Source organism: Gobio gobio (genome assembly GCF_949357685.1).
Source record: "Gobio gobio genome assembly, chromosome: 21".
Taxonomy (NCBI): Eukaryota; Metazoa; Chordata; class Actinopteri; order Cypriniformes; family Gobionidae; genus Gobio; species Gobio gobio.
Window position 1 is genome coordinate 35,468,826 of NC_137117.1, and position 26,965 is coordinate 35,495,790.

At 38.7% G+C, this 26,965-nt stretch overlaps 1 protein-coding gene across 1 annotated transcript; it reads left to right on the forward strand.

Moving 5' to 3' along the window:
- Positions 1 to 753: 753 nt before the first annotated feature.
- Positions 754 to 25,522, forward strand: slc26a6l2 (solute carrier family 26 member 6, like 2). Its single transcript, XM_079802120.1, has 19 exons — positions 754 to 948; positions 2,492 to 2,631; positions 5,205 to 5,315; positions 5,510 to 5,682; positions 5,766 to 5,930; positions 12,721 to 12,873; positions 12,959 to 13,041; positions 14,196 to 14,343; positions 14,458 to 14,571; positions 15,824 to 15,901; positions 16,907 to 17,002; positions 18,134 to 18,240; positions 18,331 to 18,400; positions 18,474 to 18,566; positions 18,638 to 18,730; positions 19,478 to 19,780; positions 22,262 to 22,316; positions 22,458 to 22,594; positions 22,675 to 25,522. The coding sequence occupies exons 1-19, from the start codon at positions 788 to 790 to the stop codon at positions 22,699 to 22,701; spliced, it is 2,307 nt and encodes a 768-aa protein (XP_079658246.1). The 5' UTR covers positions 754 to 787; the 3' UTR covers positions 22,702 to 25,522.
- Positions 25,523 to 26,965: the final 1,443 nt, after the last annotated feature.

Consider the following 26,965-nt stretch of genomic DNA (forward strand, 5'->3'; position numbering starts at 1 on the left):
CATATCTAAAGTCGTTGCTACATATATAGTAAATTGGCTGATTCTTATGTCAGCTCTCCTAACTCATCTTGGTCACTGGGGGGGTCATCTTGGCAAATAAAAAAACTTCAAGTAAACTGACAGATGATGACAAAATATAACAATTGGAAAGTGGGCAAAAGCGGGTTAGGCTTTTGTTTCAGCTGAAAGGACAGCTTTTTGTGCTCACTGCCATGTATCACTTATTCAGCATAAGATGTTGCCTTTTTATATTTTAAAGGACTGAAACATCATTTCTGAAAAGTCATTATTTTTAACATCATTCCTGGTCAAGCACATTGTCTAATGAAAAAAGTGTCATCAAAGTGATAAAAAAATATATTTTTGTCTGTGTGTTTGTGAGTTAGTGAAGTGTCATAAGTTAATTTACAGATGTGTGATCTATTTGGCACGCTCATGTTTATGGGAGTGCTGTGGGTGTGGTGTGGGATGGCTCCGTGAAGACTCTGATAAGGACACAAGAACTTTTCCCATATGGACATTTCTGGTTTGGACATACTGTGTGTAACTGCACACTGAAATTCCCCACAAATCCTTTGGCTGCTCCTATAGATGATTCCTTCACCTGTCTGTCATCACTCCCTGGAAACCTATAAATGGACTCATTATTCTCAGTGAAAAGAAGAATCTTCACAGATATTCTCAGGGAGCAAAAGGGGAAAAAAACATCGCAATCCATAATTTTCCCCGAGAGGGGTTTGAGATGAGTTGCCGAAACCCCCAAACCTAGGCAGAAAGGAGCATACAAATGAACATGAATAAGACAGGCATGGGTGTCTCCGAACGTGCTGGAGCAAAATTCTGCATGGAGAGGATCATCCTGGATGAACTTAAACTAGAGGAAGTAGCTCAACGGCAGACTGAAATCCACAGGCCCTCTATAAAGGAGAAGTTTGGTGACTCTATAAGGTAAGATTCAAAGACACAAAGTGTGTTATGCTAGGAAAATGATGCAGCACCGTTTATGACTGATATGTGATGAGTCTATATAGTTTTTTTATTCGCTTTGGTACTATTTTGGTACATTTTCAAAACCCTTAGTACAAAAATCCAAACTGATCACACTTGTAACGTACAGCTAGACATTCTTTCAAAACCCGATGTGATGCTTTCATTCAGTAGCACATATTTTCAGTCCACATAATCATTGTGTCAAACACAAGATTATTGTAATATGTAATGAGAAAAATTGGTTTATTCACTGAAACACAACAGTGTGATGATCTTTCAATGTAGGTACTTTTACAGTTTCTCAATCGCTTTGGCACATTTTTCTTAAGATTTTCTAAACTGTAGACTAAGTTCAATTGTCACAAGTGTTTGATGGAACATCAGAGCTCTATAGCATGTCTGCAAAATATAGTTACTCGCCCAAAACATTTAATTCATGCTTCAAAAATTAGTTATGGTGTCAGGAAATTGGCCAATGCCACCGTGACCAAAATAAAAAGTCATGTAAGCCATACTGGTCAAAATGTTTAGATGTTTTTATCACCTTGGAAATATATACAAATTTCATGTTTTCTTTCTATTCTATACAATAATGTCAGTTTTGTTAGCTGAATGCTCTTGATCACACCGAGCTTTTTACTGTAAATACAGATTCAGACAGTAGGTAAAAATTGTCTTTCTCTAACACATACATACATCTCTCTCTCACACACACACACACACACACACACACACACACACACGCACGCACACACACACACACACACACACACACACACACACACGTTTGTGCACAAACTTTGAACATGGTGGTTATCATCTAAGATAAATCACTGTAAAAAGAATTCATTACATTTGGTAATCCAACGGAAATAGCAAACAAGTTCTACCAGAAAGACTACGAGCAAGAGCTCATTTGAATAAAATGTATTTAACAGTTAGTCTGTAAATTAGTATCGAATAGATTAAATAAGGTTCTTTGGCGTAGGCCCTGCCCGAAGACCAAATCCGGAGTTCCTGCCTGAAGGTGAAGGCAGGGGCAGAACTGAGAAAGGAAATAGATACACACCAGAGGAAGTATTCCTTGGATGAAGTTCCTAAAATATTAGGCAAAAAAAAAAGATTATATTACTGAAAAATAAAGACATTGACATAGGAGTTAAAATCATTAAACGAGGAAATAATTTGGCCATTGATTGCATAAAGTGTTGTGAGGAATGCCGCGTAGGCCGTGAAAGACTGCCACGTAAGGCAGAGGTAATTTTTACAAAAATTAAAAAAATGCTGAAATGCTTGGAAAAAAGTGCACTTTTGATGATCCATTGTGATATTAGTACTAAGCGTTTTCATAATGTACACCTTACGAATAAAAAAAACTAATGGAATTGTTAATACATTGGATATTGTTGCAGTTAACCAATAATGTCAAGGAGGATTTAGAGTACTATTTTCTATGAACGAACATATTCTATAAAACTCATATTCTTTCACTGTCTGCAAGGTGCTCTGTAGGACAGTGGAAGACTTGGATTCTAACGTGGATACCCGTTCTGTCGTGGATCCCCCGGTATTCCCTTCAGGAGAATGGACTTGGTGACCTGGTTTCAGGTGTCAGTGTGGGAATCATGCATCTGCCTCAGGGTCAGTTTACAAGTTCAAGTTACAAAGCAAAACTACACATTGGATAAATATTTTCAAAATGTTCCTTGAAGGATAAAAAAATGGACAAAATCACATTGCTGGGATGTCACCCAGAAAAAAGGTTGATAATTGTGCTAAATAATATTTTAATTAAAGGGTACATAATAGTCTCATGTTAATCTTGAGTACCTATAGAGTAGTATTGCATCCTTCATGTCTCAGAAGAGGCTTTATTTTTATCATATTTACACTCACCTAAAGGATTATTAGGAACACAGACTAATACTGTGTTTGACCCCCTTTCGCCTTCAAAACTGCCTTAATTCTACATGGCATTGATTCAACAAGGTGCTGAAAGCATTCTTTAGAAATGTTGGCCCATATTGATAGGATAGCATCTTGCAGTTGATGGAGATTTGTGGGATGCACATCCAGGGCACGAAGCTCCCGTTCCACCACATCCCAAAGATGCTCTATTGGGTTGAGATCTGGTGACTGTGGGGGCCATTTTAGTACAGTGAACCCATTGTCATGTTCAAGAAACCAATTTGAAATGATTCGAGCTTTGTGACATGGTGCATTATCCTGCTGGAAGTAGCCATCAGAGGATGGGTACATGGTGGTCATAAAGGGATGGACATGGTCAGAAACAATGCTCAGGTAGGCCGTGGCATTTAAACGATGTCCAATTGGCACTAAGGGGCCTAAAGTGTACCAAGAAAACATCCCCCACACCATTACACCACCACCAGCAGCCTGCACAGTGGTAACAAGGCATGATGGATCCATGTTCTCATTCTGTTTACGCCAAATTCTGACTCTACCATCTGAATGTCTCAACAGAAATCGAGACTCATCAGACCAGGCAACATTTTTCCAGTCTTCAACTGTCCAATTTTGGTGAGCTTGTGCAAATTGTAGCCTCTTTTTCCTATTTGTAGTGGAGATGAGTGGTACCCGGTGGGGTCTTCTGCTGTTGTAGCCCATCCGCCTCAAGGTTGTGTGTGTTGTGGCTTCACAAATGCTTTCCTGCATACCTCGATTGTAACGAGTGGTTATTTCAGTCAAAGTTGCTCTTCTATCAGCTTGAATCAGTCGGCCCATTCTCCTCTGACCTCTAGCATCAACAAGGCATTTTCGCCCACAGGACTGCCGCATACTGGATGTTTTTCCCTTTTCACACCATTCTTTGTAAACCCTAGAAATGGTTGTGCGTGAAAATCCCAGTAACTGTGCAGATTGTGAAATACTCAGACCGGCCCGTCTGGCACCAACAACCATGCCACGCTCAAAATTGCTTAAATCACCTTTCTTTCCCATTCTGACATTCAGTTTGGAGTTCAGGAGATTGTCTTGACCAGGACCACACCCCTAAATGCATTGAAGCAACTGCCATGTGATTGGTTGATTAGATAATTGCATTAATGAGAAATTGAACAGGTGTTCCTAATAATCCTTTAGGTGTGTGTATAAAAGACAGATACGCTGTATGATTCTTTCTGAAAACAGCCAAACTCATAGTGTGCAGTGGGCAGAGCAAAAGAGACACGAGCACACACACACACACACACACACACACACACACACACACACACACACACACACACACACACACACACACACACACACACACACACACACACACACACACACACACACACACACACACACACACACACACACACACACACAGACACACACACAGACAGACACACACACACACAAAATACATCATGGCATTATCCCTGGATAACTTTCAATTCACTATATGTTCGTGTTGTTGACATTATATGCACTTATGTGGCGATTGCCAACCAAACAGACATTTGATACAGTCTCACTCGCCGCCTGCGGTTTCAACTCATGACCGGGAACTGACAAACACACTTGCTGAACTCCGTTGCTGCTCCGTTAAAAAAACAAACTGCATCCACTGTTTCCTTAACGCTGGGTTATTTTGGAAGCTGAACAAGGTTATCTTTCCCTCACAACCAGAAACACACATCTTTAGTTTATTTCGTGGTCTAAAAACAAAATGCCAGCGCTGCCAACAGCTTCCGTAACCCGAACGAAGCTCATTGACGCTTATCCGGGAGAAGTGCCCATACAAGGTATTACGCCCCTTACGCCTACAGGGCCATACTCGAAAAAAACTTTCCAAAACTTGTTTGAATCCTGAAGGAGTGTTTTTGGCACAGAACGTCCAACTCGTTTTTTTTTTTTTACTTTGTTCATGTTTAGCATGAGAATCCAACTCTTTAACCGTGTAAATAAGTCAGAATGCATGAAATATAATCTAATAGATATAATAGAATAGAAATAGAATGCAGATCTGAATGGGATACATTATGTGTGTGTATAAAAAGTCTACATACCCCTGTTAAAACAGCTGTTTATTGTGTTGTAAAAAATGTATTCATGTCTTTTGCATGTTTAAAAACTTTTTTAAAAAGTGACACATTTAAGAGGAAAACAATGATATACTTGTAATATACTAAAAAATATACTTTTCTTCGGCTGTTAAATTGTGAGACTATATATATCCACTGTAAGCTTGTCTGATTGATGCTCAGGTATGGCATACGCTCTCTTGGCTTCTGTCCCACCTGTGTTTGGTCTCTACACCTCCTTCTATCCTGTACTGGTGTACTTCATCTTTGGCACTTCTAAACACGTCTCCATAGGTGAGGGGAAGAGAAAGAATGTAGCTAATGTGAAATGTGAATTTGTATTTGCTACAAAATATATTTAATACATGCTATATTTTTACCAGAATAACTGTCATTCATACTGGATGTATACACAGCCTACTACAGTAATGATTTCTGACAGTATGGTTCAGTAAAAACACCCAATTTGCCTGCCTTCACTGCTTTAGGAACCTTCGCGGTGATTAGCATAATGATCGGGAGCGTCTCACAGCGATTGGCTCCTGAGGATAACTTTCTGACCAATGGGACAAATGGATCAGTCGTCGTGGATACGGAGGCGCGAAACGTGCATCGGGTGAAAGTGGCCGCGGCAACGACGTTACTGTGCGGCATCTTCCAAGTGAGTCTTGCAAAATAACACATGAAAGAATCTGGAAACACAAAAGTGTTTTTGTTAATTTCGTATTGTGTCTTTTTCTGTAGGTTTTATTGGGTCTGGTTCGGTTCGGGTTTGTAGTGACGTATCTCTCCGAGCCGTTAGTGCGCGGCTACACGACAGGGGCGGCCACTCACGTCATCATCTCTCAACTCAAATACATGTTTGGAGTTTCACCCAGACGGTTCAGTGGACCCCTGCAGCTGCTTTATGTGAGTATTTCAGTTGGTTAAAGGGGACCTATTAGGCAAAATCCACTTTTACATGGTGTTTGAACATACATGTGTGTCCTGTCGTCAGTGTGTGTACACAATCACCCTATATTGGTATAAAAACCCTGTCGCCGGTTCACCACTGCCCTTTCCTTGGAGCACTTTTGATAGAGACTGACCTCTGCAGACCGGGAACACCCCACAAGAGCTGCAGTTTTGGAGATGCTCTGACCCAGCAGGGCTCGACATTAACGCTTGTCCGATTGTCCGGGACAAGTGGATTTTTTGAAGGGGCAAGTGAAAGAGAATTTTACTTGCCCGACGGACAAGTAGCCTGATAAAACGTCATTAACAAAAATAACTAGGGAATCACCCAAATGCAAGAATGATTCTGCATTCATTACTGTAAGTGGCGATCAGTGAATGATAATAATGTATAACTGACGACGGTAACTAACGTTGCACTGTTGACGCTCGCGCCGCCTCTCGAGGAGAAATCGAAACATATGTGCACCGCTCACACAGAGAAACTCAGTTACACTGCTGTAAAAATGTAGAAATGTGGAGTTTATTTATATTTATAACATGATACAGTTGCAATGTCACATTACCAAGAGTGCTGTGTTCCTGAATAACATCACGACTGAAAATGACACTGATTTCAAAAGACAGCTCCATAAACAATTATTAACATTACGTCACTTACATTTTGATGCAATATTGAGTGTTTTTGTTCTATTTCAGCGGCGAAAATTGTTCCAAAAGATCACAGCAGAACTAGTGTCACAGCAACAACGTGTTAGTGAATGATTCAGCGTTTGAATGAATCGATAGAATCAAAGATTCAATGAACTATTCGTAAACGACAGCCTCATTCTTGAATGAATCAGCATTTGAACGAATCGACTCAATGACTCACTCATTCAGACGGTCACCTGCCGCCACCTACTGGTGGTTTAGTTTCATCTTTCCAACATTTCTTATTTGTATATTCAAAAAATATTTAAAACAATCTCATAACCAGGGCCGGCTCTATCTCTTTGGTTGCCCTAGGCGAGATTGAGTTTTGCGCCCCCCCCCCTAATTGTTAAGCCCACCGGCAACTATAGTTGCCAGTGTATAGTTGTCATTTTCCTTCTGTAAGTATTTTTCTAGATATTATCCATGTTTTATATCTTAATGACACACAAGCAGACAACCAAATAAAGGATTTCAAGAAAAAAAAAAAAGTATTTACTTCCTTCCTGTCACATGAGACTGCCAACTTCCTACCCCTACTTCCAGGGAGCCCAACGAAGCCAAACCCTCCCAAAGAAAGGATATTTTCATGTTACTAATAAGTATTTTTGTTGACATATATATATCAACATAATCATGAAGGTCTCTAGAATCATCCAAACAAAACAAATCTTACAACAAATCTATAGTTTTTAGTATACTTAGTCAAACATAATACATTTGATTATGAATAAAGATTGATCTGTTGAAAGCAGTTATTTTGAGTTAGATGCTAAATGTTCTCCTCTTATTCATATTTGACATTGAAGGGGTGCATACAACATATTTGCCCACCGGCAACTATAGTTGCCACAGATTCAAATACAATTTTCAAGAAAAAATACAAAAACCTGGGGAAAATAAATGCAGAACATGCCATTCAGAAAAAATTGGGCACAAATGGGTTAAGTATTTATAAAAACTATACAAACAAAAATGCTCCTATAGTTACTCCAAGACTTAAAAAGCTAATTATGACTTAAATTATGCACTCTAATAAATTGCACATACAAAAATGCTACAAAGAACGTTATATTTAACGTTTAACGTTTATTATATTTAACAGATTTTTAACAAATTATGACTCAAACTATGGATGAACAAACAAAAATGCTTTTATAGCCACTCCAACACTTAATCAAGAAAATTAAGACTTGAAGGATCAACTGCAATAAATTGGTCATACACAAATGCTAGAAAGAATGTTCAAGGATATTTACCAAATATTAACTGTAACCTGTAAAGACACTTAAGCAAATTATGACCCATAAACTGGATTAACTATACCCTCTACAAACAAAAGTGCTATTATGGATACACTGTACTTACCACTACAAAATTAAAATATATAAGTTCTTGTAGCTCTATCCCTATCTTAAATAATAAAAGATGAACAGTTGTTTCTGGTATTTCTATTCACCTTCAAAATTGACGCAGCATTAAAATTTGGCTCGTCTGGATTTCCTTATTGTCAGTGAAATGCGTAGTAATATGTAGATAACTAGCTAGCTAGTGATAGCTTAGTGACAGCAATGAAACGTCCAATGCCGTCCAATATTAGTTGATAATATCGATAATACGAAGTTAATTTATTTAGTTTGACACCTTTATGGCTGAGATGAGAAGACTTACCTCTATACTGGGCTTTCTTTTGATCGTCTGCCTTTCTCTTTTTCCGTCCCTGTGCACTCGAGGGTTTAGACCGCTTCATTTTTGAAGAACGCGCCAGTGCTAAGCACTTGCCTGACCTAACGCCTGAACGCCTGTGCTCGACAATACTCACTATCAATTCAATCTAATAATCAGGTTAAGTTATTAAACGTGTGGCTGAGGGGGCGCCCAATGATGATCTTGTTTAATAAACAGTATGTTTTATTTCGCTTGTTTTAATTCTATGCTTAATGGGAAGTAAGTTTAAGGGCGCCACTAGAGGGCGCCTGGCTGCGCCCCCTACAAATTTGTCGCCCTAGGCAACCGCCTAGCTCGCCTATAGCAAACGCCGGCCCTGCTCATAACATTATTTAATGCAGTTGTAATTTTTCAGTGTAAATTATTTAATTTGACTTGTAACAGCCAGTGTCGTCTTCTAATTTAATTTATTGATCCAATTTAAGAATATGAAAGGAAATCTGAATCATAGCCTATATTTAATAAGATTAGGGGAAAATGCCCTTTATAAAAGGTAAAAATATCACAAATATGCATATGTCAAAGCTGATTGAACACTGGTGAGAATATTGCTTCAGAATACATTTTATTTACAACATACACAATTTTTTATTTATTTTTTCCAGACAAGCACATTTTTTACTCGGACAAGTGGATGACAGATTTACTTGTCCGTAGGACAAGCATGTGAACATGCTTAATGTCGAGCCCTGCCCAGGTATCACAATTTGGCCCTTGTCAAACTCGCTCAAATCCTTACGCTTGCCTATTTTTCCTGCTTCTAACACCAACTTTGAGGACAAAATGTTCACTTGCTGCCTAATATATCCCACCCACTAACAGGTGCTGTGATGAAGAGATCAGTGTTATTCACTCCACCTGTCAGTGGTCGTAATGTTATGCCTGATCGGTGTATGTTTTATTAGACAAGGCAACAACTGTTTGGATACATTTATAGACAGAAATCTAATCGATAGCCGTGTTTCCATTACCCTTCAAATTGCGCAAATTGAAATAGCGGATTGAAAATACTGCCAATGGAAACACCTCAATTTCGCAAAAACTCCCATATATCGCAAAAAAAGTTGTTCACTCGCATGAGGTGGTTTTTCAGGCAATTCGAAAATGGATAGTCACCTGGCGTACGTAAAAGCCGATCATTCTTTACAGATGACGCAGACAGAAGACGAGACAGAGCTCTTTATTAAACTCTAGGGCTGCGCAATATATAGAAATATCGCAAATGTACATATCGCAAGGGCAAGCAATATCTGAATGATTTTAATAGGCTACTTCAACATTGTGAAACGTGTATGTTTTAGGTCGATGCATATAGCAGAGAATGGACCGGGCACACGACTGTTACTTATGTGACTTGCTTGACGTCAAAAAGAGTTATTAAACGCAATAACATGCAAAAAACAACTCCTTGCAGTCTCGCGCTGTCTGCTGTCTGACACACACACCAAACGTGCGCACAAGCCGTTCTTTTTTTTGTCTTGTTACACACTCGAACTGTCAAATACACACACAGTTGTGTCTTGATGAGTATTTATGTAAACACAGTCGGTTATGCTTTAAGTGAAAGATATCAGTTGGGAAAGAAATAGAAACACACTTAAAGCAATATCGTATCGCATATAGGCATGTGCCGGTATCAAATTTTCATGTTGCGATTAATTGCTGAAGCTTTTTTCACGGTATACGGTATTATCACGATATTTTTAAAAAAAAGTTGCAAAAAGAGTGTTGTCATACTATAACAGGTTTAAAAACTTTCTTAAAACAAAAGAACCAAACATTTAAATACAATAAAGCAATACACAAAAATGTATAAAGTAAACAAATATTTGAAACAGATTAAAGTGCTAAAGAATTATAAAGAATAATAGGTAACACTTTACAACAATGTCTCGCCAGTTAATGCATTAACATTAACAAAGAGCGAATAGCTACATTTTTACAGAAGTTATTCTTCTTTGATAATGTTAGTTTAAAAAAGCAACTGTTAGTGTTAGCTCAGGTCCATTAAATAATACAGTTACAACTTTTGATTTTAATAATGTGTTATTAAATGCTGAAATGTACATTTAACTAAGATTAATACATGCTTTAGAAGTATTTTTCATTGTCAGTTTGTTAATGAATGAACTAATGTTAAATAATGGAGCCATATTGTAAAGTGTGTGATTGAACAACAGTCAGAACATATTCAAACAATATCTAAGGCATGTAATTTAAAACTTAAAAAAAAAAAAAGTTTGAAAATGACTTTAAGTCTTTAAGTATTAGGTTATGTGATGATGAGCACCGGATTGTGGTTACTGGGGAAACGGCTGTATTTCTGCTGTTCCATCAGCGCCCTCTGCTGTCTGAAAGTGAATGTGCACTTCAGTGCGTCTCCTTCACTCTTTCCGCCATGTGCTCGGCTCATGAACGGTCTGTTTACATCAGTGCGCGTTCCTCTTTGACGCGTTGTTCATTTTAAACGGTTGATGGGTAAAGTATTCTTAAAATACATTATAAAAATCGGAATAATTCGTAATAAATAATTATTCACGGTATTTTGAAGTGCCCACGATAACAATATTGTGCATGTTCATTATTGCGGTATATTGTATTACCGTGTACCGGCACATGTCTAATCGCATATCACATCGCATTATTTAACAAGGATATCGCATATCGCATTTTTCTTCAATATCGCACAGCCCTATTAAACTCATTAAACAATTACAGGAATACTGGATTCTAAACAAAGACATGCGGCTGCCACATTATCTTGCAGACCTGAGGGAGAAACACCCACACCTCGTACGTCACGCTCACAAGTGTAAGGTGCTTTCCTTGCCATTAATGCTTGGATAGCACGCCTACGTCTCTGATTAAAAATTATGGCTAGTGCGGTGGTTGGGATTAGCCTACACATAAACCTACTAACATCCGTGGAATAATTTTTGGAATCACTTATCGCGAGAGGAAAAAAATCGCTTAAAAAAAGTCGCATAACAGCGGTTAAAGGATTAGTTCACTTTTAAATAAACTTTTGCTGATAATTTACTCACCCCCATGTCATCCAAGATGTCCATGTCTTTCTTTCTGCAGTCGAAAAGAAATGAAGGTTTTTGATGAAAACATTCCAGGATTTTTCTCCATATAATGGACTGCAATGGGCTCCAAACGGTTCAAGGTCCAAAGGGCTTTAAACGATACCAGACGATGAATAAGGTTCTTATCTATGGAAACGATAAGTTTATGCGAGAAACCGAGCAGTATTTATGCTATTATTTTACCTCTTATCAGACGAACATGATCATCTCTGAGCTCCGCCATAACTTCCGCTAAGTGAGGTCAAAATATACGAGCATTCAGGCTGATTTTCTCATTTTGTGAAGTGACATTACGGTAATAAAAAAATAAACATAAACATTTTTAATAAATGCGTCAAAGAAAAACGGGCAAGGCTGAGACATGCAGCAAAACAAAGGAAGCGGGCCCTTGAAATTCTGGTGGCTAAACATCAGAAGAAATAGGGTTTAACTTACGAGGTGCTGTAACCCATATTGATGCATTTGTAACCAGTGGGATCTTCAGTTTTCAGTTTTGAGTGTTAATAAAGAAGCTAAAAGGATTTCCAACATACATTTTATATGGTTGTTGTCTTCTTGTTTTTGTTTTGTTTATGTATTCAGCTCCCACATCTATTGAATCCATTTTTTGCGTTTTATAAAGGGTTGTTTTGCCCGGCATAAAACACAAAAACTTTTTGACCTCTTACCTATTAGAATTTGTTTTCAGGCAGATGCAAAGATACTTAAGTGTCTAGAAATGAGCATGAAAAGTACTTTTTTTTTTGTAAGTGACCTGACCTTGGAGAATGTTTTTTCTATCCATGCAATGTTCTCACCTTTTTTACCTCTCACCCGTCTGCATCCCTGAGTATAAAAAAGATTTATGAAAAACATTGGGCCTACCTATACATACTTTCTGTGTGAAAATGCAATATAGTTGTCTGTACTAAAGATATAGAGATCAGTGGTGCGGTTGAGTGACACTTCCTCCAGGGTTTAATACTGGGATTGGTTACCAAAATGCAAAAAGTGCATTCACATAGTTTGGCTTGAGGATTTTAACATTTAATTAATTAATCTTTTCCCAAACACACCATTTTATTCCGCAGCGCCTCTAGGCACTGAGGCACTAATATGCTCTCAGATAAACCCTATTATAGGCCTCAGTGGTTACACAAGTACAATAATTAATGTCGCCCCATACAAATGCAATTTCAGACACATTTTTAAAATACACATTTATTTTATTAATGAATTTCTCTCCCTCTCTTTAGACTCTGGTGGAGCTGGGCAGTTTATTACCGCAGACTCATATTCCCACTCTGGTGATCAGTCTGGTGGCTCTCACAGCTCTGGTCATTGCGAAGGAGATCAACTCCTGCTACAGACACAAATTACTCCTTCCTGTTCCCATAGAGCTCATTGTGGTGAGTACACGGTGTTAGACCTGAAAACTCCAACCTAGTAGCATACAAAACAGACCAGTAAACAACTTTGGGTGTATATTTCCAGATTATCGCAGGGACTCTTGTTTCTCATTATACTGATCTGAGAGCTGTTAATGGTGTTGATGTGGTGGGAGAAATTCCCAGTGGGTAAGTGTGTGCTCTACATTTCATACATAGATTTAGACTTTGAGTGGATATTAAAAGTTAAACTGTTTCTTTTGAAACACCAATCCTCTTGCAAAAGGTTAGAAAGTTTTCTTGGCGACTCACTTCTCGGTCTTGATCTTTGTTGACTGACTTTCGTTAAACCCCATCAAAACAGTCTACCGCAAAGCACTAATCCCAAGCCTCATGAAATTCCATGACTTACACCCTCACGTGTAAGATTTACAGGACCTTTGACTTCCTTCAAAGTTTTAAATATCCATCTGGCTTTTGAGGAATGTTTATTTGTTAATTTCTTAATCATCATTGTATTGCATTGCATTATATGTTTTGATCTCCACAATAAAAACTACAGAGCTTTGGTCATAAAACTAAGCATTTAAATATCATCTTAAAGGACAACTCCGGTGAAAAATGAACCTAGGGGTAATTAACACATGGTTACCGAGTAGATCGTTCTCTGGGATGCGTTTTCATGAAAATCGAATGTAAAGAGTTTTATCTCTAAAAACAGATTAGCTTATAACGCTAGTATATGGGGCATAGAATAAGTAAAATTAAATCGCTAGTTAATACCACTAACAAGGCTCAAAATAGCCTCACACTAACACGGTAGCATAATGAGGGTCCCTACATGCAAACCGAAGCCTTCGTGGCTGAGTTCATGTTGTTCCCAATCGCTTCCACTGTTATAGCACCACTAACAGTTGAACATGGAATATTTAGCAGTGAGGAAATTTCACAAATGGATTTATTGGCCAGGTGTCAACCTATCACGGTCCCACGCTTGAGTTCACTGAGCTCCTGACAGCGACCCATTCTTTCACAAAATGTTTGTAGAAGCGTCTGCATGCCTAGTACTTGATTTTATACACCTTTGACCATGGAAGTGATTGGAACACCTGAATTCAATGATTTGGAGGGGTGTCCCAATACTTTTGGCAATATAGTACATATATTTTATCTAAAGGTTCAATTAACATTTCCCATTAAAAAACAATTCTGACTATTATTATATTATTTCCTATGTCAGGCTTTATAGGGTTAAGCATATAAAGTAAGGTCGGTGGGGTGAAATTACCTTACCTAAAAGCCAAAGCCATGTTAGTGATCTGTAACCTCTGACCTCTCCACAGGCTGGTGCCACCCAGAGTCCCAGAAGTGGGTTTCTTCTCCTCAGTGGTAGGAGACGCGTTTGCCATGGCTGTGGTGGGATACGCCATCAGCATTTCTCTGGGCAAGACTTTTGCCCTCAAATATGGATATAAAGTAGACAGCAATCAGGTACAACATATCACCAACCCACGTCGCACGTATGCCCTCAGTACACTTGTTATCATGCTCTGAAAATGTTTGAGCGATGTGCAGAGGTGAGTGCCTCTCATTGTCCCTCTGCAGGAGTTGGTGGCGCTGGGGTTCAGTAATGTCGTCGGTGGCTTCTTCCAGTGCTACTCCGTCACTTCCTCTCTATCTCGCAGTCTTGTCCAGGAGAGCACAGGGGGAAAAACACAGGTTGTATTCCACAAAAGAAGACGATAACACTTTAAAAATTGCATTTAAAGCATTAAACTGATAAAAAGTGACAGTAAAGACATTTAATATGTTACAAAAAAATGTCTATTTGCTGAAAATTCAGCTTTGATCACAGGAATAAATACATTTTAAAAGATATTACAATAGAAAACAGCTCTTACAATAATATTTCACAATATTACTGTTTTTACTGTATTGTATCATTTTTTGCTCTTGATATTGATCAATAAATGCAGTCTTGGTGAGCATAAGAGACTTCAATCTAAAACATTACAAAATCATTACCGACCCCATACTATAGTATAGGGATGCTCCGATCGATCGGCCAGAGATCGGTATCGGCCGATAATCATATTTTATGACTTGGCAACTATGGCTTAAGCCTATAATTTCGTTTTTAAAAAGGTAATTATATATTTAAAAGTTGCAGAATGGATTCATTTGGAGACTCCGAAATCGGCAGAGATAGGCAGGCAATGCAAAACTAAATCTTACATTGGGAAATAGTGTGGGGGACAAAACTTGGATTTTGAAACGTATAATGGCTCCTACGCGTATGCAATTATGTATATTTGTATGAAAGTGACCACTATAATTGGGTAATCAAATATAGGCTAATATACTTTTGTTTTTATTTTCATTTGTAGTTCAGTGAATTAAAAAACAAAATTATTAATACATGCCTACTTTACATTCACTGTATTTGTTTATAGCCTTCTATATCAACATTGTTTTTAGGACATCATTGGGCAGGATGTGAAATAAAATTATTATAAATACATTATTAAAATATTAAAATAAATACAGATATTTTTTTTTATCCAAATAGAAAAACGTAGAAAATACAGCCCTATTAAGTATCCTGATATGCATAGTGTTATGCAGAAACCCCATTTAAAAGGCATATTAAAATGTTCACTGTATAATTAATATTTTTTGTGATTATTTAGTACCCTGTTAAAACAAGTTACATTACAGTACATAATTACCATAAAAATCTAACAAAAATATAATAAAGGCAACATCTATAGTTTTTTTTTGATCAGAGAGTTTACAAATCAGTGAAGCATTGGAATCGGGATCGGTATCGGCCGATCACCATGACAAGAAATTGGTACTCGGTATCAGCAGCAAAAATCCTGATCGGAGCATCCCTACTATAGTATATACAGTATTTAAAACGTATGCTGTCTGTTATGCACAACTACACGTATACTTTTGTGTCATGTAGGTGGCTGGAGTGATATCTGCTGTTATTGTGCTAATTACCGTTTTGAAGCTCGGTTCACTTTTTGAGGAGCTGCCGACAGTAAGTCATGCACTCAAATAAACACTAGACAAAATTTACAGCTACAGTCAATTTAGAGAGGAGCATTTGTGATACAGAATGACATTATATAATTAAAATAACTGTAGTTGATAGAAGTCTCTCTCCAAACATTGGCATTCATTGGTGGCTCTTGTGTCCAGTGTTGTTATTGTTATTTGTTAAGTAAAACTAAAATTATTACAAATAGTTTTTGGTAATTGAAACAAAGCTGACATAAAATATAAATATTAGATTTAAACAAGACTTAAACATGAAAAACTTAGCAATTAGAAATGCTGTTTTGGCAACTAACTGAAATAAGCTGAAGTACTCAAATTACTAAAACTGAAATAAAAATAAATGAAAGCGAAATAGAAACAACAATACACACGTAAACATTGTATTGTCAGCCTACATCATTTTGTAACTTTGACTATTTATTTTTTTAAAAGGGTTTGTCAAAAAAAAACAACAACAACTTTGTAATGTGGTCTCAGAGATTTTTTAAGTAATGTAATAAAGGCCAAAAATAACACTAAATTTTATCAAAAATAACTCTGGAGCCAATAAAAGCTGAATTTAGAAATTATTTATTTATTATTTTATTGTTATATTTAACTACATTTTTACATACTTTTAAATATGCCTGTTGATTGATTAAGGCTACTTTTAAGTACATTAAAAATATATTTCTTCATTTTTGAAGCTGCACTCCTGCACGTCCTGATTTTGCGTTTCTGGGTCAACATATTTTGTTGATCCTGGAACAACATTCCTGTCCAAAACAATCCCAATGCTATCCATACCCCTAAACCTAACATTACCCATAAGTTCAACCTAAAATCAGAGGGAAATGATGGTGAATAACACGATGTAGAAGCACCTAAGCCTTTTTATAAACCTAAACTTGTCCCTCAGATCTGATTGGTTGATTGGAATGAAATTGCTTGGTGAAATCAGGCACTCCTAATCCTCAGTAGTTGTTGTTTGTGTGTCTGTCATCAGGCTTTGCTTTCCACCATCGTGTTTGTGAATCTGAAGGGAATGTTCATGCAGTGTCAGGATATTCCTGCTCTATGGAAGAGCAACAGAGTAGACCTGGTGAGATCTGATCATTAAAGGGTACATAACACACACAGTTTCTGCCAGTCTCATGTTAATCTTGAGTAGCAATAGAGTAGTATTGCATCCTTCATATCTCAGAAGAGTCTTTAGGTTTATCATCTTTATAAAAGACAGATACGCTGTAACGATTCTTTCTGAAAACAGCCGAACTCGTGGCGTGCAGTAGGTGGAGCTAAAGAGTCACACACACACACACACACAATACATCATGGCATTATCCCTGGATAACTTTCGATTCACTGTCGTTTGTGTTGTTTACATTATATGCACTTAGTGTGTATTTGCCGCAGAAATACTCTGTCATACGTCTAACTTGTTTTTTGAAATTCTGGCCATGTTTAGCATGAGAATCCAAATCTTTAACAGTGTAAATGAGTCAGAATGCATGAAATAGCATCAGACACCCCCTTTAAAGACTAATAAATATGTCTGTCCTGTGTATGATACTGTGTCCTGACCCTCTCTAGGGATTTTCACACCAGGCTTAACCCTGGGTTATCGTCGTTCTAAACCCTGCGTTTCACACTTGTAATTTAGCACTGCTTTTGTGCTTTTTACCCCGCATTGCGGTACCAAATGTGTACAGGATGAAACGATGCAGTGTTAGATTGTTACGACTAGATGTTTAGCAACATACAACTGTGCCTCGTATTCACAGGCTTTGGACAGTCACAGAAACAGGGCGTGTTGTATAAGCAGCAGGCTATGTTTCAACGTTGGAGACGAAAATGTCAAATGGTCACAGAAAACGAGACATTTGTAGGGAAGAAGAGACCGTTTATAGTCAAAAAGTCCAAAAACTTAATAGTAGGCTACAGCAATAATAAAAGGATGTTCAATGCAAGAGCCTTTATGTAAACAGGTCGCATGTGGCGTTCGTCCAATCAGTGACACTGACTTCGCAAATATGCAAATAAGAACTTTGCAGTTTACGAGTGTACAGTGTGAAGTTTATGAAATCCCAGGATTAATTGTTAACCCTGGGTAAAATATGAGCAGTGTGAAATGTGAACCAAGATAACCCAGAATTCTGTTTACCCAGGGTTTCGAATGACCCAGGGTAAACTAGATCAAGTGTGGAAAGGCCTTCTCTCTCTGTTGCTCTAGCTGGTGTGGCTGGTGACGTTTCTCTGTACTGTTCTGCTGAATCTGGACCTGGGTCTGGCAGCTTCCATCATATTCACACTGCTCACAGTGATCTTCAGGACGCAGCGGTGAGCGTGTGTGAACGTGTATTTGTGTGTCTATAAAGATAAAGGCTAGTTATTTCGGAAGCATAACCATCCTAATTTCTTTCTGCCTAGCCCCATGTACTCTTTACTTGGCAGGGTGCCTGACACAGAACTGTACTTAGAAACAGAGTCATATAAGCAGGTGAGACTTTTATGTGTACAGTATGTCTGTTGTTTAGGGAGCTTATATAATCTATATTTGTGTTTCTGGTCAGGCTAAAGCAATCCCAGGGATCACTATCTTCCGTTCCTCTGCAATGCTCTACTATGCAAATGCTGAACTCTATCAAGAGGCCCTGCTGGAGAAGGTACCACACAACAGATGAATTACACACGTGACAAAAGACATGAACAGCTTTCAGCTTGTCTTTCTTTCTAGAGTGGAATCAATGTTCCAGAGCTACTCCAGCTGAAAAAGAGGAACGAGGAGGAGAAGGCAAAAAAGAGACAAGAGAGGGAAGAAGATAATCAGGTGAGAGAGGAATCAGAGAGGAAACAGGTGAGAGAGGAAAGCTGTAATGAGCAATTCTGGAGTGTTTCAGTCCGAATACCACAGTTTACAGACAAGTACATACACACAATCATCATTATTACACTAACCCTACCCCTTTAATAAACTTTGGCAACACTTTTTTATTTTACAGTGTCCTTGTTACACGTTACATGTACTTACGATAGTAGTAACAGTAAATTATGCATAATTACATGCAATTAACCCTCAACCAAACCCTAATCCTACCCTAACAATCCAACCCAGCAATTTAGGACTAAGATAGTTCCTTATTAGGTTATCAATAATTACTGAATGAGATTGACTTCATTAATAAGTAAGAATTGCTAATTAATTCACATCATTATTGTGTGTCTGATACGTAATCAATCATCTTTTTTACTCTAATTATGATGCATTTTATGACTTGATGTATTTAATCAAGTGTTACCTAGTCACCCTTCAGGAATCTGGACCATTATTTTACACTTAAAGACGTTTTTTCACTTTAAAATAATGGTCCGGATCACTAGTAGTTCTAATTCGTGACCAGCGTTTTGTTTTTGCTTTATCCTCTGTGCGTCCGCATTTGTCCATTCTCACCACTTACACTACTCCTACATGCCCACATGCACTCACATACCTCTTTACAGAAACCTTTTTGTAGTTTTAGTTCTTTAATATATTATTTTGTAAAGTGAAATGGTTTATTATGTTTGTTGTTCATAGACTGGAGTTCTGAGAGAGTTGGCGAACAGAATGCTGGTCTCTATGAAGAATGCGAGTGAATCTGTGCACCGCCAAAGAACGGACCATGAACACATCATCAATGACAATGGCTTAGCAACTGTAAGCCACGGTAACATGAACTGCGGCTATCAGCCAGAGCAGGAGTCTGAGGAGGAGGATCGGGACAAGACAGGCACACACTCCCCCAGCTGTGACAGTGTGCAGGAACACACACACTCCATCATCCTGGACTTCACTCCTGTCAGCTTCATCGACACGGTCACCCTGAAAACACTGAAAAACGTCAGTCAAAACAAGTCACATTTATTTATAGGCCTACATTACATTCAGAAAGTATTCACAGCGCTTCACTTTTTCCATATTTTGTTACGTTACAGCCTTATTCCAAAATGGATTCAATTCATTATTTTTTTCCTCAATTCTACAAACAATACCCCATAATGACAACGTGAAAGAAGTGTTTTTGAAATCTTTGCAAATTTATTAAAAATAAAAAAACTAAAAGAAAAATCACATGTACATATCATAATCATATGTACACAGCCTTTGTCATGACACTCAAAATTGAGCTCAGGTGCTCCTGTTTCCACTGATCATCCTTGAGATGTTTCTACAACTTGACACTCAGAACATTAGAAACAAAATTCTCTGGTCTGGTGAAACAACTCTTTGACCTGAATGGCAAGCGTCATGTCTGGAGGAAACCAGGCACCCCTCATCACCTGGCCAATACCATCCCTGCAGTGAAGCATGGTGGTGGCAGCATCATGCTGTGGGGATGTTTTCCAGCGGCAGGAACTGGGAGACTAGTCAGGATTGAGGGAAAGATGAATGCAGCATGAAAACCTGCTCTAGAGTGCTCTGGACCTCAGACTGGGGCGAAGGTTCATCTTCCAACAGGACCACGACCCTAAGCACACAGCCAAGATAACAAAACAGTGGCTACGGGACAACTCTGTGATTGTCCTTGAGTGGGCCAGCCAGAGCCCAGACTTGCACCCGATTGAACATCTCTGGAGAGATCTGAAAATGGCTGTGCACCGATGCTCCCCATCCAACCTGATGGAGCTTGAGAGGTCCTGCAAAGAAGAATGGGAGAAACTGCCCAAAAATAGGTGTGCCAAGCTTGTAGCATCATACTCAAAAAGACTTGAGGCTGTAATTGTGCCAAAGGTGCTTCAACAAAGTATTGAGCAAAGGCTGTGAATACTTATGTACATGTGATTTTTTTTTATATATATTTGCAAAGATTTCAAACAAACTTCGTTCACGTTGTCATTATGGGGTATTGTTTGTAGAATTGAGGAAAAAATAATGAAATTAATCCATTTTGGAATAAAGCTGTAGCATAACAAAATGTGTAAAAGGTGAAGCGCTGTGAATACTTTCCGGATACACTGTATATATACCTACAATACTGATTGTTTCAAAGCAGCGTCACATTGTTAACCTGAAAATAGCAGTGTTAATGTTGTAAAATTAAATTTCAGCTGTAAAGCAGCTCTACAGAAGATAACAGTAAGATACATCGAAAGAGAAATTACTGGAAGCTTGTTTCCGCCACGGAATAAAAAAATGTTAATGTGAGTTTATATCTCACTTTCTCAGAAAGAATTGTGAGGGGGGGGAAGTCAGAATTGTGTGACATAAACTGACTTTTTTCTCACAATTCTGAGTTTATATTTAACCCTTTCATGCATGAATTATGACAACCTCAGTCAGGTTTTTTTCCTATGTGCTTTTATTGCTCTTAGGGCATGAAAAACAAGATAATTTTTTTATACACATTTTTCAAAGAGATTTTCAGATGTCCACTTGAGTTTTTGGTTTTAACTGAAGAGATGCTGTATTAAACACAGTAATAACACAGCAATACTGTGTGTATTTAACAAACCCATGAATGAAATGATGACGGAGAAGCACTTCACATTTAATTTTCCGTGTCTTTGATATCAGAACATGACGATGTGACTCCATCAAAGATCTGGTGAGGGTACAGCTCCGTGGAAAAACTAGTGTTCAGGGGTTTTCAGTCTTGTCTGAAATAAGCAGTGTTGGTAACATGCATTACGCAATCAGATTACTTTTTTGATGTGACTGCAAAAGCAAATTACATTTAACACAAATATATTTATTCACAGCCAAAAAGTGAAGTGCAGGTGAAGTATTTTCAAGAACAACAGTCACAGTAATAGTATGAATTGTAGCTGAAATATAGCTTGAATAAAAATGATGTCCAATTTAGTGGACCGATGATTAATCAGAATTTCCTCCCCATCTAAAATCAATACTTGGGAAATTTAACAATGATATGACTCCTTAAATGTTACTTGATGCTACTTTTTTTTCCCTGCAAGAGCCTTCTAGGATAGAAGGAATATTCCTGAGCAACTTGACATCTTGGCATGAACTTGGCATTTCTGACGTCTTTGTTTGGAGAAAAGAAAGCTCCACATACATGGCTTGCCACTTGGTGGCAGTGTATAGATGCTGCACTGGTGTCCACTGTAGAGGCTGATGTGCAGCTATGCCATCAAAACACAATCCATACGCAAGAAAAAACTTCTTCAAAAATTTAGTGATCTCTATGTGTGAAAGTGCTACAGTAAAAATTATGAGATATAATCTTTAAGGGAGTCACAATTGCTCTTTTATTCCGTGGCAGAAACAAGTTTCCATAGAAATGATATCACACAGAGAACAAAAATCATGCTGGAAAGAAAGAAATGGTAATTTTTTGTTTCTTCACAATCTTTCTTCTAGATATTTCAAGACTTTGCTGAAGTAGATGTCACTGTTTACATCGCTGTATGTCAAGGTGGGTAAAATCAGGCACGCTTAATTAAAATACAAACATTCACATGCTAAATCAGAAATCGACATGAATAACATTATAGGAATATGCTTAAAATATTCAACCATCAATAACTGTATTTTGCACTAAAACGTGCGGCTGCAGTGTGTGTAGTGCAGCAGTTGGAGCGAGGAGGATTCTTCTCAGAGTCCGTCTCAAAGGGTCGACTTTTCCCATCTATCCATGATGCTGTGCTGCACTGCCTGTGTCAGAGAGATCTGTCCAGCTCTGAGTTCACTCTGGTGAGACTGTGATCACATTTCCTCAATCATTTATTAATCTGTCTGCTGTCACATTCATGTGAACTGTTGCTCGGTCACAGGAAATGCCCTGCGTTACGAGGTTCTGACCAGCAGATGTCAGCATGTCCTCGCTCGTTGACTGATGGGTGCATATGAGAAGACTCCGTGTTACCATGACGACCGCCATCAGGATGATATCAGTCAATGGATATTGACATGCCACAACGAAAACGTCTAGTCATTTTGAGATGTGTCTGTGCAGGGCTGCCAACTCTCAAGCATTCAGTGTGACTGGTAGTTGAACCGTTCATCCCTTCTTTACTACTAGTGACAGCACCAAATGAGCATGAACAGACATCAGGGAAATTCTGTTCAGTTACCAATTTTACAGTACAGTATACTTTTTGTGATGCTAGGTTTTGTTAAGATTCTCAGTCCAAGCTGAACTCAAAGGTTGGCAGCCCTCTCTCTCTGTTTGTGTGTGTGTGTGTGTGTGTGTGTGTGTGTGTGTGTGTGTGTGTGTGTGTGTGTGTGTGTGTGTGTGTGTGTGTGTGTGTGTGTGTGTGTGTGTGTGTGTGTGTGTGTGTGTACTGATTATAGACTGTAAAAAAATATGGACGTAGTGTCCGTGACATCACCCATAGGATTCTGATGAGCCGTTCTGAAGCGCAAAGTATGGACGAGATGGCTGTTGCCATCTTGGCTGCGCGTCATCACTCGTCACTCCCAGATAACAGAAAATGGGCAAAGAGGCGGGACGTGGGCGGAGCTGAGGTGACGTGATGACTAACAGACAGCAGATAAATGGCAATCCACCTGTCACTCGAAGTGGCCACGCCCTTAATTATGCAGAACTTTAAGGCTTTATATAATGTCAACGAATGAGTTATACAAAAATTCACCCCCTCACAGTCGTCTTGAAGGGCAAAATTAGCCGTATAGACCAAAACCACAATTTGTACCAGGCTGTACACATGTTTTATTCTGCTGTAAATTTGGGCATTTTAACATGAGCTCAATGAGATCCTGCTCCTTCTGGAGTCTGTCTCTAGCGGCCAGTCGATGAATTGCAGTTTATGTCACTTCCGTATTGGCTTCAAGAGAAACTGCGAGAGGTTGCCGCTTGGTACTGACACCCTTAGCATGTTTTAGGGTGCTTTCACTCTTGGTTCGATTGCCTGGACCGAACCTAAGTTCGATTGCTCCCCCCTGCCCCCGCTGGACTGTGTTCATATTATAATATTTGAGTCCGAACCGGGGTTTGTTTGCGTCATCGTTTGCGTCATCAAAGCAGCAGCTGTTTACCCGGTTGCTTAGTAACGACAGCGAGCGTGAAGGCGGCAAAATGCAGTGTTGCTCACCTCACTTTGATATTTTTGTTTTTTAACCGTTGGTTTTCTTTCAAAAGCTTCAGTACGTAACGGCACTTGCGTCTATCTGCCGCAAATGTACTGCAATTCTCTAAAGAACGCTGAAGACGAGCAGAAATGAGATCTACAGCTCCCTGCTTGCAGTACATCAGTCACGCTCGCCAGGAAAATGAGTGAAACACACATTTTTATCAAATCATACGTCATTAATAGCGGTTCACTTCCGCGATTTAGTACGATGCAGAGGTGGACAAAGTACACTACTCTATTACTTGAGTAAAAGTAAAAGTACTACTAGTCAAATATTACTCCGTTACAAGTGAAAGTTCTAAAAACAGATTTTTACTTAAGTAAAAGTACAGAAGTATTTTAGTATCAAAAATAAATTGCATTTTTTATGTCAATGCATTATTTTATTATTGTTGCATTGTACTATAAATGCACATTATGTCATCATGGTGGTTTAAGCCAGTCAGTGATGCTCCATCCGACATGCTAGCATACAACTACCTTAAACTAATTTAAATACTTGTATAAAAGTTACAAAGCTCTTTAAGGGCGAATGCACGGAAACAATACACTGATACACATCCGATGTTCTGTTTATTCTTCTCTTTCTCCCGGATGTTTAAATTTTTTAAACATTTTATGAGACTAAACTAATCTAATCTTTAAACTTTTCAGAAAACTGAAACATACTTTTTAAGTATGGCCATGGGTGCACACACTGCGCAGAGGAACCGTCTTCTATTTTGCTATAAACTGATCAGTGTTCAAAAAATGTTGGGAAACTTCACATGACCCTATACAAGAGTGATTACTGATAGGCTGTCTGCAAAAAAAAAAGAAACCTTTTAAAGAACAAAAAAATTATCCACTGACTTTCAAAGCTGCTACAGAAACGACTTTCGACTTTGAGGACCTTGATAGAAATGTAGTGGAGTAAAAAGTACAATATTTGTCTTTCAAATGTAGTGAAGTTAAAGTCAAAGTTTCCAGAAAAAATAATACTCAAGTAAAGTACAGATACAACTAAAGTGTACTTAAGTACAGTACTCAAGTAAATATACTTAGTTACTGTCCACCTCTGGTACGATGGCATTCACATCAGCAGCGAACGAGTTCACATGAACCGTACCCCAGACCACCCTTTTTAAGCGGACTCTGGTACGGTTGGCGGGTGCGCACCCGAGGACGGAAGACCGCGTTCACATCATCCAAACGTGCCGAACTCTGACCTCAATCGAACCCGGTGCGCACCAAAACTGCTAGTGTGAAAGCACCCTTATACACTTTTGAGGGATATCATTTTCCAAAAGGAAAACTCAATTAGCTGAAAACACATACATACATTTAAAATGCACCATGATCCTCATGTTTATGTAAGATTAAGTGTATATCAGTTTTCTGTTTACATTGTACATATTTACACGTTGTATGGTTACATTTTGTTCTTACGTTTGTTGTGGCTATAGTTCCAGTCAGTTTTGTAAGCACACAGTATTATGAATAGATACAAACAGATGATTTTATAATTTAATGCACAAATAAATGCAGAGACGTTTGTACTTTCTCACCGAATCATTATTTATACAGTAGGCGAAATGGAATCAAGGAATCCAATTTTTTTTTTAAAGGTCCCGTTTTTCCTGTTTTTTTGAAGCTTTGATTGTGTTTACGGTGTGCAATATAACATGTGTTCATGTTTCGCGTGTAAAAAAACAGTATTTTTCACACAATTTACTTATCTGTATACCGCTGTTTTCACTGTCCTCAAAACGGCTCGAAGATTTCCTTATTCTATGAAGTCCCTCCTTCAGAAATACATAACGAGTTCTGATTGTACCAGCGGTTCCCGTGTTGTGATTGGACAGCAGCTTAGCGCACGTTGCCCGGAAAGGTCACGCTTCTTACCATAACGGGGAGATGCATGTGCTCAAAGTACAGCGTCCCTGAAGGCCAAACAAAGGTGATTTGACTCCGGGATGAAAATAACAGCGTCTTGACGACATGGCGACAAACACACTCTACGAACGCAACACTTCCTCTTCTCCATGCGGGAGCAACAAGACCACGCCCCCTTTTTTGCGTATTCTTGTGGGCGGAGGTTAGTCAACAAACTGTTCTACTGACGTCATTAAAGCAGGAAGTACCAGGATGTAGTCCAAACCGGTGTTCTGTCGATTTGTCCTACCGTGTCAGATTTTGCTAGCCTGGCGTGGCCATACTCAATTCTAGTCAGAATTTGAGTCTGGTACCGCTCCATTGAGCTGTGATTATGGGGCGTGTTTCAACCGAGCCAGGAAAGACCTCAATTGGATAGACCCACAACCAATCAGAGCAACGGAGCGACGCGTAACGTTAGTTGTCAAATGTCAACAGAACTCAACTGCACTGTGTTGCCAAGTCCGTGTTTTTCTCCATATCCGCGGGTTGAAGCGACCCCAATTATGTGATTATATAAACCCAGGAATGCGAATTTTAGCAGGCAACCTTGCCAAAATAACATATTTTGCCAACCAAACGTTTTGAGTAGCAATTGTGCGCGACATTGCAAAAACACTTGGAAACCCTGTCTGCTCGCACGCATGATTAAGTAACGTTACAAGAAAAACATGAGTGTAAACGATCTTTGGCAGTAATACAATAATTTAAGGATACACAGAGTACTTACCAACACGATCATCGTTTCTGAGAGAAATAGTGAAGGTGAACGCATATACGAACAAGTTCTCCGTTTAGGATAAGAGCAAATTCAACCTAAGAGCCTTCGATGACGTGGATGATTACGTTACTGTTGATCATCTGTCCATCATCGTCTAAAGCCCGCCCTGACAATTTCATTGGTCCGACCAGTTTCTGTTCGGGCATAATTCCTCCTCTATGGAGCGAGTCCAGACCGAATTGCCCGAGCAAAACATTTTGTGGGCGGGGCTAAATTCGGTTGGCATCCAGGCTAAGATTTTGCTACCTCCCATTAAAACAGTAGCACAATTCGACA

Coding starts and splice junctions, on each gene's coding strand:
- slc26a6l2 (XM_079802120.1), top strand. CDS start 788: ATGAACATGAATAAGACAGGCATGGGTGTCTCCGAACGTGCTGGAGCA. Junction 5,683..5,765: donor TACTGTGCGGCATCTTCCAA/GTGAGTCTTGCA, acceptor CTTTTTCTGTAG/GTTTTATTGGGTCTGGTTCG. Junction 14,344..14,457: donor ATAAAGTAGACAGCAATCAG/GTACAACATATC, acceptor GTCCCTCTGCAG/GAGTTGGTGGCGCTGGGGTT.